The sequence below is a fragment of the Sinocyclocheilus grahami genome, unplaced genomic scaffold (genome assembly GCF_001515645.1).
Source record: "Sinocyclocheilus grahami isolate Dianchi unplaced genomic scaffold, SAMN03320097.WGS_v1.1 scaffold136.1, whole genome shotgun sequence".
NCBI lineage: Eukaryota > Metazoa > Chordata > Actinopteri > Cypriniformes > Cyprinidae > Sinocyclocheilus > Sinocyclocheilus grahami.
The window spans coordinates 1243344-1262449 of NW_015505315.1; the positions used below are offsets into that span (position 1 = coordinate 1243344).

General features: G+C 39.6%; 1 protein-coding gene across 1 annotated transcript in view; it reads left to right on the forward strand.

Annotated features, from left to right (window-relative positions):
* LOC107591016 (protein scribble homolog) overlaps positions 1-19106 on the forward strand; it is a 95195-nt gene that overhangs the window by 69956 nt on the left and 6133 nt on the right. Inside the window, exons 26-42 of the mRNA XM_016280012.1 lie at positions 200-319; positions 404-460; positions 918-974; positions 1213-1293; positions 5131-5202; positions 6285-6332; positions 6493-6618; positions 7205-7315; positions 7636-7686; positions 9390-9539; positions 10004-10163; positions 10263-10473; positions 11209-11280; positions 11365-11547; positions 13748-13887; positions 14000-14037; positions 14499-14573. Coding sequence (XP_016135498.1) covers positions 200-319; positions 404-460; positions 918-974; positions 1213-1293; positions 5131-5202; positions 6285-6332; positions 6493-6618; positions 7205-7315; positions 7636-7686; positions 9390-9539; positions 10004-10163; positions 10263-10473; positions 11209-11280; positions 11365-11547; positions 13748-13887; positions 14000-14037; positions 14499-14573 — 1752 coding nt within the window. The remainder of the gene's footprint in view (positions 1-199; positions 320-403; positions 461-917; positions 975-1212; positions 1294-5130; positions 5203-6284; positions 6333-6492; positions 6619-7204; positions 7316-7635; positions 7687-9389; positions 9540-10003; positions 10164-10262; positions 10474-11208; positions 11281-11364; positions 11548-13747; positions 13888-13999; positions 14038-14498; positions 14574-19106) is intronic.

Genomic DNA, 19106 nt, shown 5'->3' on the forward strand with positions numbered 1-19106 from the left:
AGTTCAGTTTAAATAATATCTTTGCAATCATGTCAACGATATCGCTAAATATATATATATATTATAATATATATAATATATAATATATATATATCGATATTGATATCATTCAATCCCTTATAAATCATTCTAATATGCATGCATATATTTTGCTACATATTACTACATATTTTGCATATTTATTTGTTATTTCTTTCAGGCATCGCCTGGTGTTATTGCAAACCCGTTTGCGGCAGGTATTGTTCGTAAGAACAGTATGGAGAGCATCTCATCAGTAGACAGAGACCTGAGTCCGGAAGAGATTGACATCATGCAGAAGGTGAGCTCTATGCATCACACAGAGCAGGAACAATAGAGGAGTGGGTGGGAAAAATAACATCTGTCTGTCTGACCTTTCCTGCAGGAGGTAGAGATGGTGAGAGAGACGTCCCAGTGGGAACGGGAGGAGATGGAAAAAGTGGTGAGTGATTTCCTCCCCTAAACACCTTTCTTATAACATACTGTAATAATAATTATAATAAGCTATCAAAATGACGACCACTTCCAAATCTTTCCTATAACTGCAACTAATATATGTGGATCTGTCCTTTTCTTTCTCTCTTTCTCTTATCTTATGCCCCTCTTTTCCCCGAAATCCTTCTGAATGATCATGGGTGCTGCTCATTCCAAACATCACATTTTGTTTCTGCTCATTTCTATTCATCTCCTTCATTAAATATGTTCTTGTGTCTTCATGGTCCCTGGTTTTATTATTCATCCATGATTCTGCATCACCTAAACCTCATTCCCATTTGTGCAATGGATGTCGTGTGTGTGTGTGTCCATATTTGTGTGGGCAAAATGTGTGTCTGTGTATGTGTGTGATTGGGTAAACTTTATCCCCCCACCCCCTCCTTGGCTTCCCTCTTTCGGTAAAGGAGCGTATGCGCTTGGAGCGCGAGGAGGCAACTCGTTTGCTGGAGGAGGAAACTGAGGTGAGGCTGTATGCCCTACCTGTCTTTACAGCCCACATTAGGGCTCCAGGAGCGAACCACAGGACCTGTCGTCACCTTGAACATGAACAAATGAGTCACATCTGAGCTCTAGAAGCTCTGTAGGATCAGTGTCCTCATGCTTAATGAAATATCTAATTAATGTTTAGAAGATTTTTGAACATGTTCTTTTAGTGAACAATGATCATTCATTGTGCTCTTTATAACCCTCTCTATACAGAATTTGAGCACTGGACCACTGAAACTGGACTACAAGACACTGGCGGCTCTACCTACCACTAGCCTACAGAAAGTGAATAGAGTAAGTAAACGTAACTTGCAGAAATGTTTCCTTACTTGCTTTTGAATGCTTAGCATATTGGTCTTCTAAAACTCTTATCAGGTTAAGCTATACGTTTGTCCAGTAGTGCTGCTTGTACTAGTAGTGCCAAAGGTGAAGCAGTCCAGCTGCTGGCTTTAGTCTTCAGCAGCAGCAGGGCTGGATGTCATTCCAGCCATACCTCTGACAGAACACAGATTGTATTTGCTGGTGCTTGAACTGGAGTGAGGGGGAGGTGCTGGCCGACAGCTGACAGTAGCTCAAGTTATTTTAAAATGTGTGCTGTGAGCTGATTGGCTGAATGGTTTAATGGGTGGGTGTGGTCTTTGAGGATGAAGGGACCCTTGGAGGATCTTGACAGTTAAGTTATCTAGAGTCGAGCCGCTTGGAATCTGCTCCGGTCATCTTACTGTGAGTGTATCACTGTTATTACTCTACAACTCTCATTTTTTACTGTCATTTCTTCAGCACTCATACCTCCTTTACTTACTAGTTTTTCCTTTTCTTTTTCTGAATGTTTTTTTTTTGTGTGTGTGTGTGTGTGAGAGAGTAAAACTTGTTACATTTTATTTAGGTATTAGATTTGATTACTGTAATAATCGCAATAGCCATTAGTTGTTGGACATTGAATGTCAGTAGTTACTCAATCAATCAGTGATATTCAGTAAATGTTTTAACATGTAACAGTTGTAATATGAGCTTTATAACTTGTTTTTACAAACTACAAGATATTCCTTGTCCCTTGTAAGCATTTTTAGCCTATGTCTCTCTTCTAGAAATGTTTAACCTACATAGCACTAGCAGCTGTTTGCAAAGTCAAGTGAGGAATGGAGAGGGGGTGGACTGCTCTTATAGGGAAACACTAGCACACGGTTTTCTCCCTCACGTAATTTTGTGGTATATGAAGTACGGTTTAGTCATGGCTATTTATAGATCAGATCAGAGCAGTGTCTTTTATCTGCACAAGAGCCATTGAATGAAGCTTTTATCAGTATGAGGCCATTAGTTGTGTGCGACAGTAACATCTTAAGCATCACAATGTGCCACCAATTGCACCTGAATTGTTTGTTTGTTTTTTACTGTGATGAGAATCCAGTGTACCGTTTCATAACACTTCGTAAAATTGCATCTCTAATAGTAATGACAGTTAAGGAAATGTTTGTGTATTGTGGTAAGGGCTCACTCGGAAGTGTTTGTTACATGCACTGCTAAAAACTACTACATGTGGTTTCTATTAGGTTGTATGTAAAGCATGTTGAATAATATTTTAAACTGCAAATACCTCTCTAGTCCCTACTAAAGCAAAATGTAGTAACTGTCACCACTAAAAGAGTAGTGTTATTGTTAACTAAAACTATTAAATAATTTTTGCTAATTTGAATAAAGCTGAAATAAAATGTATAAATATTAGATTAAAAAAACCTGAATCAAGAAAGAGATGTTGCTTTGGCAACTAACTGAAATACATTTAGGTACTTGCATATCATAAACTAAACCTGAAATAAAAATATAATATTCAAAGAATATATATTTAAAAAGCAAGCACTAAATTATGAAAACTAAAATTAAAACTCAAAATATAAAAGCAAAGTCTACATTACAGCACTCACAGCAGATTCAGTGCAAATGTTCTTCTGGATTGAATGACTGTCTACTGTGAGATGTCTCAGGATGATGGGATAGCTGTATTTAGCTCCTCACTCATCTGAATCGGAGTGACTGTAGATGATTGTCTTTAGCATGGCTGTTATTTCTTCCAACTCTGCCAGACTAAACCCATCTGTTTCATTCTGTACTGCTTTTCCTTTCTTTGCTTTTACATTTGCTGTGTTCTATCTTTTTGTGTGATGCCATGTCATTTTCTTCCTCCTTTTGTATATCATTAGTAGTGGTTGACCGATATATCGGCCGATATTTGGCATTTTTTTCAAATATCGGCCGATAAGTTTTTCTGTTTGTCCATTGTGTTCGAGGCGATACATTTATTTTGATGGCGCTGAGAACGGCAACACCTGAGCACACAGTGCTCCCATTCTCCCTCTTGTCGGTCCATGTGAATTTAATGCTTTAAACTTTGAACTTGTGAATTCAAATTATGCTGCACTTTATGCATTTGCCCACTGTCATATTCATGTCATTTTCTCTGTGTGCTTTATGTAAAATATTAGAAAAATATGATTCCCAATGCACACAAACTTCCCAGAATACGGAGTGCCCTGTTGGTTACAGTGTTTACTTCCTTTTTAATTATATTTGTATTAAATATTTATTTATTTGTGAACAGTACTTTGTCATCTAAAGTATAAGTATGTTTATTTTACACATTTTTTAATCCATTGTCAAATGATTTCAAATTTCTTAAATATTAATTAAAATTAAAAACAAATTACATCGGCTATCGGCCCCCCCTGCTTTCCAAGGCATCGGCATCAGCAGTCAAAAAATCAATATCGGTCGACCACTAATCATTGGTTGTTCTGCTCTTTTATTTGTTTTTGTTTCCATCTCACATTAATTCTCCCTTTTGTCTGTCGAACATATTCTCTCTCATTCCTCAGTTTTCTCCCTCCTTTGCTACATTCTTCACAATGGAGGCTGCCATGCCGGCCGTCCCTGTAAACCCCCTGGGTTTTGAGAAAGTCCATGCTTCTATGTACCATGTAGAACCCGTTGCCCTCCCTTCGTCTCCAGTCTGCCCAGCCGCAAGTTCAGCGGCTTCAAAACCTCCCCAAGCCGACACATGGGACCCCCTCCCAGCTCCAGGAGTCCCACAAGAAGCTAAAGAGGAAGAAGAATGTCTTGTGGACTCCCAGCCAATCTGCTTTAGTGAAAATCCCTTCCTTGTGGCTAATCGCAAGAGCAAAGGCTGCCCTCCTGAGGAGCGCATTTTATCAGGGCCACCTGTGGGTTATGGCAGGCATGGGCAGCTGCAGCCCTGCTTGTACAGCAAGGCAAGCAGCCTTGTGGAGTGTGTTTTCTGACTGAGTGTGTTTTCTGGTCTAGCATGGTTGTGTCATCAGTAGCTATTTAGAGTTAACATAGCACTTAAATCTCAAATTTCAGACAAAGATTTCTACTGATAGCTGCTTTAGATTTTCAGATGTCTTTGAAAACGTCAATTCACTGAAATATACATGTCTATATACACATTTCCTATATTTAGAAAATGGCTGAAGCTGAAAATGAAGCGGATACAAAAATGGGACCCTGTAATGTGTGCAACCTTATGGTCTTGAGGCATTTGAACATTCCCAGAGAGACTGAGAATGCTTTGAATGTGAAGTCAACAGGTGTTAAACAAAAAGGGTGAAGGGTAAAGGCCTCTCACCTTAAATAAAGACTGGCCACCAACCATTTCCAGGAATATAAAACACCATGGTCTCTAAAGTAACATTTGAGACATTGTCTCTTTCTGTAGCATGACATTGTTCTTGACACTGTTTGAAAAAATTTATTTTATGGCACCACTGTTTGATTTCAAATGATCTGTGGCACGTAATACAACACATTTGTCATCAATCACATCATAAGAGCAAGAAATAGAACAACTGCAATGTGCAAGCATATTATAACCTGCTTAAGGCAGTTGTTTATGGTTTGCTATTAATGTTATTCTCAAATCAAGATGAACTGCTTTTATAAAATTGCACATGATTGTTTATTCTTAATGCACTACTTTGTAATTTGGCCAATTTTGCTTATTGGAAACGGCAGGCCTCATCTTGCTTTGTGAAATACTTCACTGACCTCAAGCAATTTCTTTCCTTCTCCTGTTCTCGTGACATGTTGTGATGGATGTTCCTTTTATTTGTATTTCAGTCTTCACCGTCTGAGCCTCACGGGATTGACAGTCCTGTCCGAGATGCTGCTCACTCTCCACAGAACTCACAGGTCAGTACCATTTCAGAGCATATTCACTCCCTTTTCATCATCAGCCCTTTCTTTTCTCATTTGTTTTCATGTGACTGTCAAACAGTACCATGGATAAGCCTGTACAGATTTATGCTGATGTTTTGCATGGTCAAAGGCAGGCCTTGTTTACATGTTCATTAAGGTAGTGTTCTGGTTGATGGCCTGTGCTCTCATTCCGCCCCTCGTCATGACATTTCCATATTTCTCAGAAGTCCCACAAATCTTCCTCTGTGATGCTTGGAAGGGAGGTTCGATATGTAAGTGGGCTGACTAGCCCTTGTATGGCCTGCACCAGCTGCACTTGGCTTTGCATTAGATGTTAAGAGCTGAATGGAATACGGGCCAGTGTAACTCTGAGCATGTCCTGCTTTTCATGCTCTCTGCAGCAGTGAAATGCTTGACTCTTATTTAGGATTTCCACCAAACCAAGCAATTGAGAGTGTAACTACAGCCTGGTAAATTAACACTGTGTATGAAGGCCTTGTGAATCATATGAAGTGTATATAACATTATATACACTACTGTTCAAAGGTTTGGGGTCAGTAGGTTTTTGTCTCGCATGCTCACCAAGACTACATGCGTTTGATCAAAAATACAGAAAAATCTGTAATATTGTGAAATATTATTACAATTAACTGTTTTCTTTCAATGTATTTTCAAGTGTAATTTATTTCTGTGATGACAAAGCTGAACTTTCAGCAGCCAATATTCCAGTCTTCAGTGTCACATGATCCTTCAGAAATCAAAATTTGTGTGGAAACTGGGTTTTTTCCCCCAGGATCCTTTGAATAGAAAGTTTAAGTAAATGACAGTCTTTACTGTAACTTTGGATCAATTTAATACATCTTTGCTGAATACAATTATTATTTTCTTTTAAATAAATATTACTGACCCCAAACTTTTGAACGCTAATATAATTTAATATGAGCTATGAATATAATTATATTATGAATATAATAAGTCTCAGGCGGTTACTTGACTTCAGAAAGCTAATCCCATGTGAAAAAAAATTTTGTCCTCTTAATTTTATATCATGTTCATATTTCTCTTTTTTGTTTCAGTCAAACATTCATTTCCCTTCAAATGCAAACACCAAGGATAATTCATCAGTGAGTGTCCAATTTGCAGATTTAACTTGTAAATTTTCCTAGAGCAAGTTCCTGATAATATTGATGCAAATAACATTAATAGCCATATTATGTTGGAAACATTGCGTAAATTTGTGGTCGATTGCTGGATTTATTGTCAATTTTTTTTCTCTCTTTCTAGACTAAACCTGGTGCCATCCAGCCTCTCTCTCGGGTGCGACCCGCTGTGTCTCCAGCCAGTCAGGATGGCCACAGCAGTCCCAACCCTTTCCAGCATGGCCTCTCTCCCATCAACTCTCAGACCACTGTAAGATCCCTCACCACTGTCTGAACCATAATGAGGCCCCCTTTCATCCTCAGTTACCAATGCCTAAAGACCAACAGAACGCCACTGTTTTATTTTCTCCATATGCATTCCAATTGTGCCTGTTAAGCCTTACAAACAGTCACACCATAATCCAGGTCAAAGAAACGGGTTGTTTAAAAAAATCAAAGACTTATCAACTTCTCACTGCAAGTAACATTGTGCCTGTTTTTTATCAAAAGACGACTCTTTTTAATTTTTTTTCTTCCCCATATCACATAAACCACATTGTTTGCACAGCAAGGTTTACACTCGCATTATCTCAGGATACCAGTGTAAACCAAAATATTGCCCCGAGTCGTCACCATAACCACAGACCTCCCTCATACTATCAAACTATCTCCTCTCCCTCCATCCTTTCATTGACATGATCACGATCGCGGGCTGCATGCGGTCTAGCCCTGCATTTTCCTCCTGTGCTCTGCCTTTGCTGCTCTGTCTCTCATTAGCTGTTCCATCCTTTTTGTCCTTTGTCTGTTTCTCTACCCTTCCACCCCTCTGTCCTCAACCTCCCCGACCCCTCGTACAGCCTAGTGCCCTATCCCCTGACACACATGAGGAATACCCCATCAATATCAAGCAGGTATATAAGGCCTTCGCAGCTGTGCCACACTCCCTGGCTGTACTGGAACCCCCACAGGTAGGACAAATGCTCCTCAAGGTTGTGAGCATGTCGTGGTTTCCCCATCATCCAGTGCTTGGTCTTCCCGTTGGACATTTTGTTCCTTTGGGAGCTTGTTTGCTGTCGTGGTGCATGAGTCACTCATGGTGGTGTCGAATCCAGGAGTTCATCTGACAGGAACACTAATGTGCATCATTCATCTGTCACTTGGTCGTTCGATGTTTGACTCCTTGGCTGCGTGTAAAGTGTTTCCTTTCGTCCAATTCAAGTCTTGTGTCTGAGGTTTGTTTGTATAAAGTGTCTTGACTGAATCTTTCCTTTTCACTCTCATTTGTTAGGATCTTTACTCTCCGCAGAACTATGTCAGCGCAAAGCAACCGTCACCAGAGGTATGTCTTCATTTGTAATCTGTGTCATTTTTGAAGTGATGTTTTAAAGCTGGAATACACTATACGACTTCTTCACAGATTTTTTTGCTCCAATTTTCAATTTGGATCAGTCGATACTAGTTGCCAAAACCTCTGACTAGGTTACAGATTTCACAGAAAACCGTGCCGCAGACTCCAATTTTTAAGCTTCAGATGCTGTTCAGTCAGAGGATATCAAGCATGTTTGATATTTTGAGCCAGTTTTAGAACACATTGTTTTTATCATAGGTGTAGCTTGACATTTGAGCTTGGGGGGGGGTCAAACCAAGCCAGTCGATTTGGTCAGTCAAACTCTTAAATACGTTTTAGGATTTCTGTTGTAAACGTACAAATTCACACTCCTTGTACCATTTAAGTAGTTTTAATGTGATTACAAAGAGCAGCAGCAAGCGCATGAGGACAGCTTTGCTGTCTATTTTTGCTGCGCTAGCAATAAACACGCTGAATATAATGCACTATAAGCATGTTTGTCAACAGAATCACAAAGTAGGCTTTAAAGTGTCATGAAACCCCCGTTTCAGCACTGGTCTTTCACACCTTAGATCTGAAAAAGACTCCAGAAATGGGCGTGTAAAACTGTGGAAAAGTGGGAGTGTAGAGGGTGGGAAGAGGGGAGACAATAACCAATAAAACACACACCTACAACACACTCATTATATAGACAAATGAATATTAAAATATCTTTAAAACAGAAAGAATAAAGGCAGTTACTTTCTGTTTACTCTTCTATATCATTTGCTGTGTATCACAATAATCCGTTGTGTCATCGTGTTCAAGATCAGACATACCACTGTATCAGCGCCCTTGTTTGCACGTCTTTTATTTAAAGAAGACATGTTATGTGCGCAGACACGGTGCTCGTTCATGTTCGGAGCACGAGAGAATATTAAATATGTTCACAAACTTTAAACACGCTTGCTCTGGTCAGGATATTAACTATGATCCGTGCAGTGAGTGTTATTAAACCCGTTGCGGCGTTCCAGTCAGAAACGCTCCACGTCTTGTTACATATTAAATATTGTTACAGTCATGTTTACAGAGATGAACTGACAGCGCAAGCTCTTTCATGAGATTTAAATTTCTCTGCTATAATACAACCTCATAATACAGTGCAGTGATTGGCTCGTAAGACTTCATTCTCATGAATAATACTGAGAAAAGCTCAGAAAACTGATGATGTAGACGCATACTCTCCAGCCACAGCCGCCAATCACTACTGCAAATGAACCCATGTACTTCACTTTTCGTGACGTTGGTTCAACTTTGCTTTTTGAACCGGAAGAACGAAATTGCACCAAAAAAAAAAAGAAAAAAACACTTTTACCTTAATAATACTGTAGACATAGTGAGTGCTAAAGTTGTTTTCACTGATGTGCAACCTGTTCCTATATGTTAACATCTCAAAAAATGTGTTTTAGGGTTTCATGACACTTTAAGTGTCACAACTTTTTTTCAACGACTGAATAACCCACTGCTTGATACTGATGTTGTGTTCAGAATTGAAAAGTCGTGTGGTGTATTCCAACCTTTTCTCTACATGATGATGACTTTTGAATGAGCCTGACCCATAACCCTTGTTTGGTGTGTACTGTCTCACCACAACTCAATACGCAATATTGTCTGCAAGTGTGGGGTTGATATGCTGTACATGATGGGTCTTTCAGCCTGAGCTGAATAATGAGGTGTTTATGGATGAGGCTGATGGTGAGGGCAGTGGTCCTCTCAGGCCTCGTCCCCCCCTCTCATCTGACCGCCGCGAGTACAGGAGCCTGGCAGCAGTGCCACACCTGCCTCGCCCCTCAGTGGAGCCGAAGGTACCCAGCTGATCTCCAGCAGAACCACTCTGACTCTTCAGATTCATCTAAACTTGAGTGGTGGTGGTGCAGGTGTATGTGTCGCTTTGAACTGCAACAAAGAAACGTGATAAATTGTGTGTCCGCAATGTCAAGAAAGCCCGATCATCTGGCAGCATGTGTTTTGGTAAAATATGGGAACGTGATCGGTCGGTGTTCTGAATCAAAGCAATTATTATTGGTGAGAAGAGGCTTCAGGAGAGCAGTAATTTGAAAGTATTTTTGCAGTGGCAGCATATATTATGCACTCATCATGGTGGTGGATCGGCAAAGTTTTGGAAACTTTATGCAAATTATTAATCATTGTCTGAATTTCAGAATTAACGGGACTTGCTCCTGCGTGTCAGTGCATGTAAATTTTGGTTGCTTATATGGTGTTCTTTACAATTGGTCTGAAATCTGAATCCTCGCTCTCTCTCTACCAGACCCCCTCCTCTGTTGGCAGAGACAGCCCAGAGCAGCGCTCCTTCAGAGACAGGCAGAAATATTTTGAGATTGATGTGAAGCAGCAGACACCAGACAAACCCAAACCTCGCATCTCACTTGTGGGAGAAGATGACTTGAAGAAAATGAAAGAGGAAGAAGGTTTGCGTCTGTTTAGTTGTCAAACGTTGATGTTAAGCTACAGGATGCTTGAGTTCATTGTTGAATCATGCTAAATAGTTTGTAAACGACTTTCCTCAGCAAAACTAATTGAACAGAGGGCACAAGAGTATATGCTGGATGAAGATGAGGAGGATGAGGAGGAAGATCTGGCGAAGCAGGTGGCAGATATGAAGGCTCACGGAAAGGTTGTCCTAGATGGTGTGGAGTACAAGGTGGAGAGCTTGGGAGGCCACAGTTCCCCATCTCCGAGGAAGTGTGCCACACCTCCCAGCCACTGTGGCGGCTCAGGGTGAGCTACACGTTTGCTCAATTGTTTGTTAGTATTTCAAAGTTGCAAAGTGGTTTTCATATGGTAGTGGGGGGTTTTGTTTGCTTGCTGAAGTTTTGATTACAAAACACACTCTGAACGTCCAGAACTCCAATTCTGATATCTTTGATTATTATAATAAATACATATAAAAATATAGACTACCATTTAAAAGAGTGGGGTCGGAACAGTTTATGTTTATAAAATAAGTCTCTTAAAAGCACACAAAAACTCTAGATATTTATTTGGTTAAAAATATAGTAAAACAATAATATTATAAAATATTACAATTTTAAAACTGTCTTTAATTTTAATGTATTTTGAAAGGCTTTTTATTTTCCTGTGACAGATTAATTTTCAGCAGCCGTTGCTTCAGTGTCACATGATCCTTCAGAAATCCTTCAAATATGATTTGCTGTTCAAGAAACATTTCTTATGAGCAATGTTGGAAACAGTTGTGCTGCTTAATATTTTGTGGAAAATGTGATGCACCTTTTTCAGGATTCTCTGATGAATAGAAAGTTCAAAAGAATAGTGCTTATTTGAAATCTTTTGTAATAATTGTAACTGTGTCTTTTTTGATCAATTTACTTTGTCCTAGCTGAAAAAAGTATTAATTTATTTAAAGATCTTACTGACCTGACCGCAAACATTTGAAAGGTGCATCAAAACATTTAATAGTAATAAAATAGTAATATTTATCATTTTGTAATCCAGTAAAGGAGACTCTCAGCGGAATTCAATGGAAGACAGCTTCAGACTGGAACAGAGACCCAACTCCATGACGGGGTGAGGAACACTGAAACCTAAAGTTGTTCAGTTTTGCATTTTTTGGGATATTTGAATTGCTTGAGCCAGTGTTTGTCTTAACAGTTTGATCCCAGTTTATGCCGGTGAATCTGTGGCTCCCATTCGGACGGCCAAAGCAGAGCGTAGACATCAAGACCGATTACGCATGCAGAGCCCGGAGCTTGCTGTCACCATGGATAAGGAGCTATCCCCTGCTGAAAAACGAGCCCTGGAAGCAGAGAAGAGAGCCATGTGGAGAGCAGCCAGGTATGACGGCCACAGAGAATGATGTGTTGCGTGAAATACATCACATCAGGAGCGTTTTTCTCTCTAGTATAATCCTTTCCTCTGTAATGCTGATCTCTAAAGAGCTGTCCGCTTGTGGTACTTAAATTTCATCTTCCCCTTGATAAATGGGGCTTTCAAAGCCATTTCCACATTCTTTGGATATAGGAATCCATGACATAGATATATATTTTATTTTTACATGCACATCTCATATTGTGGATTTGTCTTTGAAGGCCCTGAATTTCAATGTAGACCTTCCCTTCTTAATCTTTACTGTCCGTTTCAGAGGGTTTTCTTTCATCTGTAGTCTCTTTCCTTTTCTTTGTGTGTTACCATCTTCTATCCTCTACTTTCTTACTGCTCCCAAGGCCTTATGGTCTAGAGGAGGACGTAAGGCAGTATGAGCAAGACCTGGCTAAGCGGCTCTACCAGTCCCGTGTGAGGGCCTCTCTAGGCAGCGCTGCAGCCCCTCCCACTTCCTGCTCCTCCTCTTCCTGTCAGCCCAGGTCTGCCCTTAACAGCCAGAAAGCATCATGGGGGCTTAGCTGTGATGCTTGACAACGCTTGGGGTGCTTGGTGCTTGTGGACATTTTATAATGCATAGTGTGTAAAGGGTGAACCATTTTTGTAGTGGCTTTTTCTAAACGATGAACGTGTCCTACAAGAACCTACTACTGCTTCTGCACGTGTGCTATTTTATTTATTATTTGGTAGCACACTCCCTCTTTCTCTCTGCTCACTCACTTTTGCCTCTCATCTGTGTAAATGTAAAAGTCTTGCATTGTCCTAATAACATGCGTTTTTCTTTTGTCATTATTCAAGTTGCTTGCAGTTGTTTTATTTAGAGGTGCACTGATACATGTTATAGTCTTTAACAAGACCTGCATTGAAAGCACTGATGCTGGTTACTTTTATATAGAATCTATGGAAGCCCATTTGCACCAGTGAATAAAAAATAATAATTTTAATTGTGACGTTTTATCTCAAAATTCTGACTTTTTTTATCACAATTGTGAGTTTACATCTTTCAATTCTGACTTGCATGATATAAACTTGCATGATATAAACAATGATATAAACAGCAGTTGCAAGTTTAAAAAATCTGATTTGCGAGATATTAAGTCCAATTCTGAGGGAGAAAAAGACTGTTCTCAGAATTGCTAGTTTATATCTCAGAATTAAAAAAGTCGCAATTACCTTTTTTTTAATTCTGTGGCGGAAAAGGGCTTCTATAAAAAGCTTCTATAAAAATGGTGCGGCATGTTAAAACCTGACATTTTTCACATGCAGGCAGAGTTCAAAAAAGCAATATTCACTGAGTTTAAATGCGTGTAAGATTTCAGCAATGTTTAGTCCACATTGCAAGGTAAAGACAACCAACCACACAGCTTTTTTTAGGTGATGTTTAGGTTTGGCTAAATCTGAAATTATACAACAATAACGTACTTGTTAAAGATTAGAGCTTGGGATTTTGGAACACTTGTGTCATTTTTGTTTGCAATATAAGTCTGCATGGAGTGAGTGCACCATACTGAGACTAACTCTAATCTAAGGAAGTTTGGCAGAGCTAATTTTCTTGGCTGGCTTAAATGGATAGTTCATCCAAAAAAACGAAAATGTAGTCATTATTTACTCACCCTGAACTATTATAGTCTTATAAACCTACCTTCGTCTACATCAAAACCAATGGCCAAGTTCAGGTTTTCACTAAGTCATTAATTACATTTTGGTTTGTCTTTTTACAAAACCCACAAGAGTTGTATGGGATCACTGTGATACTTTTGCATCTTTTTGTTAAAGCTGGTCACTAATCACTGCCATTTAGACGAGCACATTTTTTGTGGTCTGAAAAAGAAAGAAGGTCATACAACGTTAGAATAATACCCAAAAATGCAGATTCAGTAAATAATGGGTGAATTATCTCCTGTAGTGCCTATATAGTATTCTTCTCCCTTGACCATTGACGGTTGTTTTATAGCATGAAAGCTAATCGGTGCATCTCTAGTTTGTGTGATTCTCTCATAACTTTCACACATTTTTTCAACTTGTTCTCCTGTATTAACCAATCAGTGTGCACAGCACCTCTGCTTATCTTTAGTCTCTCATCCTGTCTCTCCACGCACCGTTTGAATTTCTCCTTTCACTCTCTGTGTCTCACTGTATCTCACTCTCTCTCCAGGATGAAGTCTCTAGAGCAGGATGCGTTGAAGGCCCAGATGGTCATTGCCAAGTCTAAAGAGGGGAAGAAGCGTGGCACGTTGGATCAGCTGTCAGAGTCGCCGTCCCCTGCGCCCACACCCTCTCCAACACCAATAGAAGGTGACGATCTCATTTACCTTTGTCAGTAAAACAATGCCAGAGTATACTCTTGTATGTTACTGGGTCATTTTTAAGAGTCAGTTGTTCAATTTATTTCTTGTTTCCTAAACAGATATCAGTCCACGGGCAGTGACTTCACCAGGCAGACTGGTATGAGACAATTGGTTTTTCTTTCGTTTTTCCATTTAGCACAAAGCAAACGGCACATTTTGAATCACCAGTAATGTTGTTTTGGGAGACAAATTCACTTAGTAGGATGTCAAACCATCCTTTTTTTACTTTCAATGATAAAGTCATTCTTTACTCTAACCGTCATGTCCAGCATATAGAGCAACATCCATGAAATTTTCCTTTCTCTCTTTTCTTTGTTGTCCTTTCTCCTCCTTTTCTTCTACGTTTACACATCTCTGCTTCTCACCCTCTGTCCTTCCTTCCCTCCATCCATCCTGCCATCTCTCTTTTGCAATATTGATTCCCCCCCCCCCTTTTTCTCACTCCATCTCTCTACTGCTCATGCCTGTTTGCTGTCCTTTTAGTCCCTGTCAGAAAAGAAGTTTGCCTTTTTCTCACTCCATCTCTCTACTGCTTATGCCTGTTTGCTGTCCTTTTAGTCCCTGTCAGAAAAGAAGTTTGACTACCGACAATTTGCTGCCATTCCTTCTTCCAAACCTGTTTACGACATTCAGGTATTGCCTGCATGCAAAGCGTCGAGGAGTCCAGCCTGCCCAATCCCTTTGAGCCAGGCTTTCCCTGCTCCCCTGCTCCTTCTCTCCCTGGCCCTTCTGATAGCTAGTTCAAAACTGTGAGCTGTCAGGGCCCTGTACTCGCCAGCGTGAGCAGCATGGTCATTCGTGTTACTGCAGCTTTAAGCATCATTCTGGATCATAGTTGGCAGCAATTTGGGTTTAGTTTTCGGCTCTGAGGATCATTTCCACAGCTTAACACAAATCCTGTTCTTAATCTACTTACATTGTCAATACCATGTGCTTCTCTTCTGGGTATGCGGATGTAGCGTAGAGGTGGGGTTTTCAGTTTGATCAATGGGCTTCGCGTTGATCCAAAACATGGGGTAACATACTAATGCACTAAAACACTCAAAAGGAAAACATCTTGTCCTCTCCTTCCCTCCGCTCTGTGTACAGCCTCATGCACTCACCCTCAGACAGCAGCTGATAACACATTCAGCCAAACCGGTCTGACTCCTACAGCATGTCTGAAGGCCATTCTTTTGATTATCAAATTGAGTAAAAGAGCTGAATGTGGCTGTTCCATGTGATGTCACTGGGAGAGACAGCTCTACTGGGGATGCAGGGGGTCATGGGAACAAAGGAACGTTGTGTTTCTTGGTCTTGGTGTTTTGTGGTTGTGTTTCTGGATCTTTGTATGAAGGGAAATTGGGCATGTGGGGTGAAGTCATTTTTATGATTGTTAGTGTTCTAATACTTTTCCTCTGATACCAGACCAAAAGACCACCAAATCTGTGAGACTGACACAATCCATAATTGGCAATTACCATTTTTTCAGCATATCCCATTACAATAAATTTTGCTTAATCTGGATAATTTCAATGACAGCAATCAGCAAATCTTTGGAATGTATAATTAATGCAGAATTTTTTTTAAATTCCATTGATTTTGAGACCTGCATTATTTACTTGATAAATTAAGCTGGAATAGTATGTCTTTGTCATGGATGGGGTTTTACTAACAGCTGTGACTCTCACATTGTCCTGTTCAGACAGAAACGGGTCTAATAGTGTCTGTATGATCAGGCAACAGAAGTCATTTCTCTTCTCTAATCATGGCAGCCTTGTACAAAGCCTGTAACCAGAGTGACCGATAACAATAGTAATATCAAGAGTTTATGTGATAAGGATCAATTTTTCGAAATTGAGATTTATACATCATCTGAAAGCTGAATAAATAAATTTTCCATTGATGTGTGGTTTGTTAGGGTAGGACATTATTTGGCCGGGTTACAACTATTTGAATATCTGGAATCTGAGGGTGTAAAAAAAATCTGAATACTGAGAAAATTGCCTGTAAATTTGTCCAAATGAAGTTCGTAGCAATGCATATTATTAATCAAAAATTAAGTTTTGATATATTTACAGTAGGAAATTTACAAAATATCTTCATGGAACATGATCTTTACTTAATACCCTAATGATTTTTGGCATAAAAGAAAAATCTATCATTTTGACATTTTTGGCTATTGCTACAAATATTCCCCAGCGACTTAAGACTGGTTTTGTGCTCCAGGGTCACATATTGTCTTTTAAGGATTTTTTTTAAATATTCTATTACTTATTACTATGTTTTTATATTTTTGCATTTTCATTCTCAAACATTTTGTCCTCTGATATGCAGCCAAAACTTTTTAACTTACCTGATATTTTGTGTTTCTCTCACAATAGCCACATAATACTACTGTGTCAGAAATGTTCAGTGTTGCTAGTTATTAACTGCTGTTTTTTTTGTGTGTGTGTGTAAAAGTGTGAGTAAAACATGTAATTCCATTTTAGCTGTAATAACATCAAGCAAGCTTACAAGGAAATGTATTACAAACATAGTCTATTTAAAAGTTTATGGTTGGTAAGATTTTTAAGGAAATTAATACTTTTTTTCAGCAAGGAAACATTAAAATGATCAAAAGTGACAGCCAAGACTTTTACATTCTATTTCAAATAAATACTGTTCTTTGTAACTTTCTGTTCATCTTAATTTAATTTAAATTGAAATATTTCTTGAGCACCAAATCAGTGTATTAGAGTGATTTCTGAAGGATCATGTGACACTGAAGACTGGAGTAATGATGCTGAAATTTCTGATTTACCATCACAGAAATAAATGACATTTTAAAAGATATTAAAATAGAAAACAGGCTTTTTAAATTCTAATGCTGTTTTGCAGTGTAATTCTAATGTTTCTTTCAAAAACATAAAAAAAAACTTGCCGACCCCAGACTTCTGAACTGTAGTGTAAGTTACCATTTAAAAATTGCCTTTAAAACCCAGACATGTATGATTTGTTGGATTATGTTAGAAACTTAAAATGCCAGCTAGTCAGTCTTAATTTACTGCGCACTGTATTCAAGCCAAGCAGTGTACAGCAAGCCAGGTGAATTCTTATGTTATTTGGTGGCCTTTTGAGACTGCCATGATTTGACTGTGTGTTGTGTTATGTGACTTAATGTGACTGCTCACCCTGACTGCTCTTAGGGTTTTTCAGAGGGTTTTTTGAGCCTTTGAAAAAGAAAAAATGAAAAAGAACTTGTTGGCAACATATTTTTGGTGGGGGTGAAGGTTTGTACAGCATGCCTGTGTTGTGTTTGGAAGGACTGTTGTGTGTTTTAAGTAGGCTTTGTGAAAAGCAGAGGTTGGTATATTTTCTGCCATTTCTTAAAATTATCAGGTGAAAAGATAGTAAAGGTTGTGTTGTGAGTAGGGTTGCAAAGGGGTGGAAAATTTTCCAGAAACTTTCCATGGGAACTTATATTTTGGAAATATTCCAAATTGGAAACTTACCAGGAATTTACGTGAATTGGAAATTTGGGGGAATTTATAAAACGATCATATACACACACACATATATATATATAAACATTTTGTCATAGGCTCACATGCATCAGAATCCGAATCAGAATGAGCTTTATTGCCAGGTATGTTTACACATACGAGGAATTTGTTTTAGTGACAGAAGCTCCACAGTGCAACAGAATGACAGTGACAAGACAGGACATAGGTAATAAGAAGAATAATATACAAAATAGCAAAAACACAATATATAATATAGACAATTACGTATGTACATGTATGATATGTGCAAATTTGAAATGTAAAAAAGTATGTGTGTTAAATAAATGTATAGTAGTGTTGTGTGTTCCACGTTTATTGTCGTGTTCATGAGATGAATTGAGCTGAGGGAAGAAACTGTTCCTATGTCTGGCCGTTCTGGTGCGCAGTACTCTGTAGCGTCGACCAGATGGCAACAGTTCAAAGAGGGAGTGTGCTGGATGTGAGGAGTCCAGAGTGATTTTGGCAGCCTTTTTGCTCACTCTGGATGAGTACAGTTCTTGGAGAGTAGGGAGGGTTGTACCAGTGATTCGCTCAGCAGTCCGGACTACCCTCTGTAGTCTTCTGAGGTCAGATTTGGTAGCTGAGCTGAACCAGACAGTTATTGAAGTGCAGAGGACGGATTCAATGATGGCGGAGTAGAACTGTTTCAGCAGCTCCTGTGGCAGGTTGAACTTCCTTAGTTGGCGAAGGAAATACAGCCTCTGCTGGGCCTTTTTAACAATGGAGTCAATGTGAGTGTCCCACTTCAGGTCCTGAGAGATTGTGGTGCCCAGGAACCTGAAAGACTCCACTGTTGTTACAGTGCTGTCCATGATGGTGAGTGGGGGGAGAGCAGGGGGGTTCCTCCTAAAGTCCACTATCATCTCCACAGTTTTGAGCGTGTTAAGCTCCAGGTTGTTAAGACTGCACCAGACAGACAGCTCTTTTACCTCCTGTCTGTAAGCAGACTCGTCTCTGTCCTGGATGAGGCCAATGACTGTAGTGTCGTCTGCAAACTTCAGGAGCTAGACAGAGGTGTCTTTAGAAGTGCAGTCATTGGTGTAGAGGGAGAAGAGCAGTGGGGAGAGAACACAACCCTGAGAAACGCCAGTGCTGATCGTACAGGTGCTGGATGAGAATTTTCCTAGTTTTACTAGCTGCTGCCTGTGTCAGAAAGCTGGTGATCCACTGACAGAAAGAGGTGGGCACGGATAGCTGAGTTAGTTTGGACAGGAGGAGGTTTGGGATGATGGTGTTGAAAGCCGAGCTGAAGTCCACAAACAGGATGGTAGAACTTTCTTCTCTTGTTCTTTCTGAAGACCTGACACGCATAATCTTCACTGATCTGGAGTGCTGGATGGTGGAAAAGGGGGGTTGCCGGAGGTGTGAATGGTGTTTTTTCAAACCTGCAATAAAACTCATTCAGATCGCCTGCCAGTTGTTGATTCTCCACAGTGCTGGGGGATGATTTTTTGTAATTGGTGATGTCTTTCAGACCTTTCCACACTGAAGCAGGGTCACTGGAAGAGAATTGGTTCCTTAGCTTTCCAGAATAATTCCTCTTTGCCACTCTGATCTCTTTTTCTAGTGTGTATTTAGCCTGTTTATACAAGAATCTGTCCCCATTCCTGCGAGCATCTTCTTTAGCCTGACGGAGCTGTCT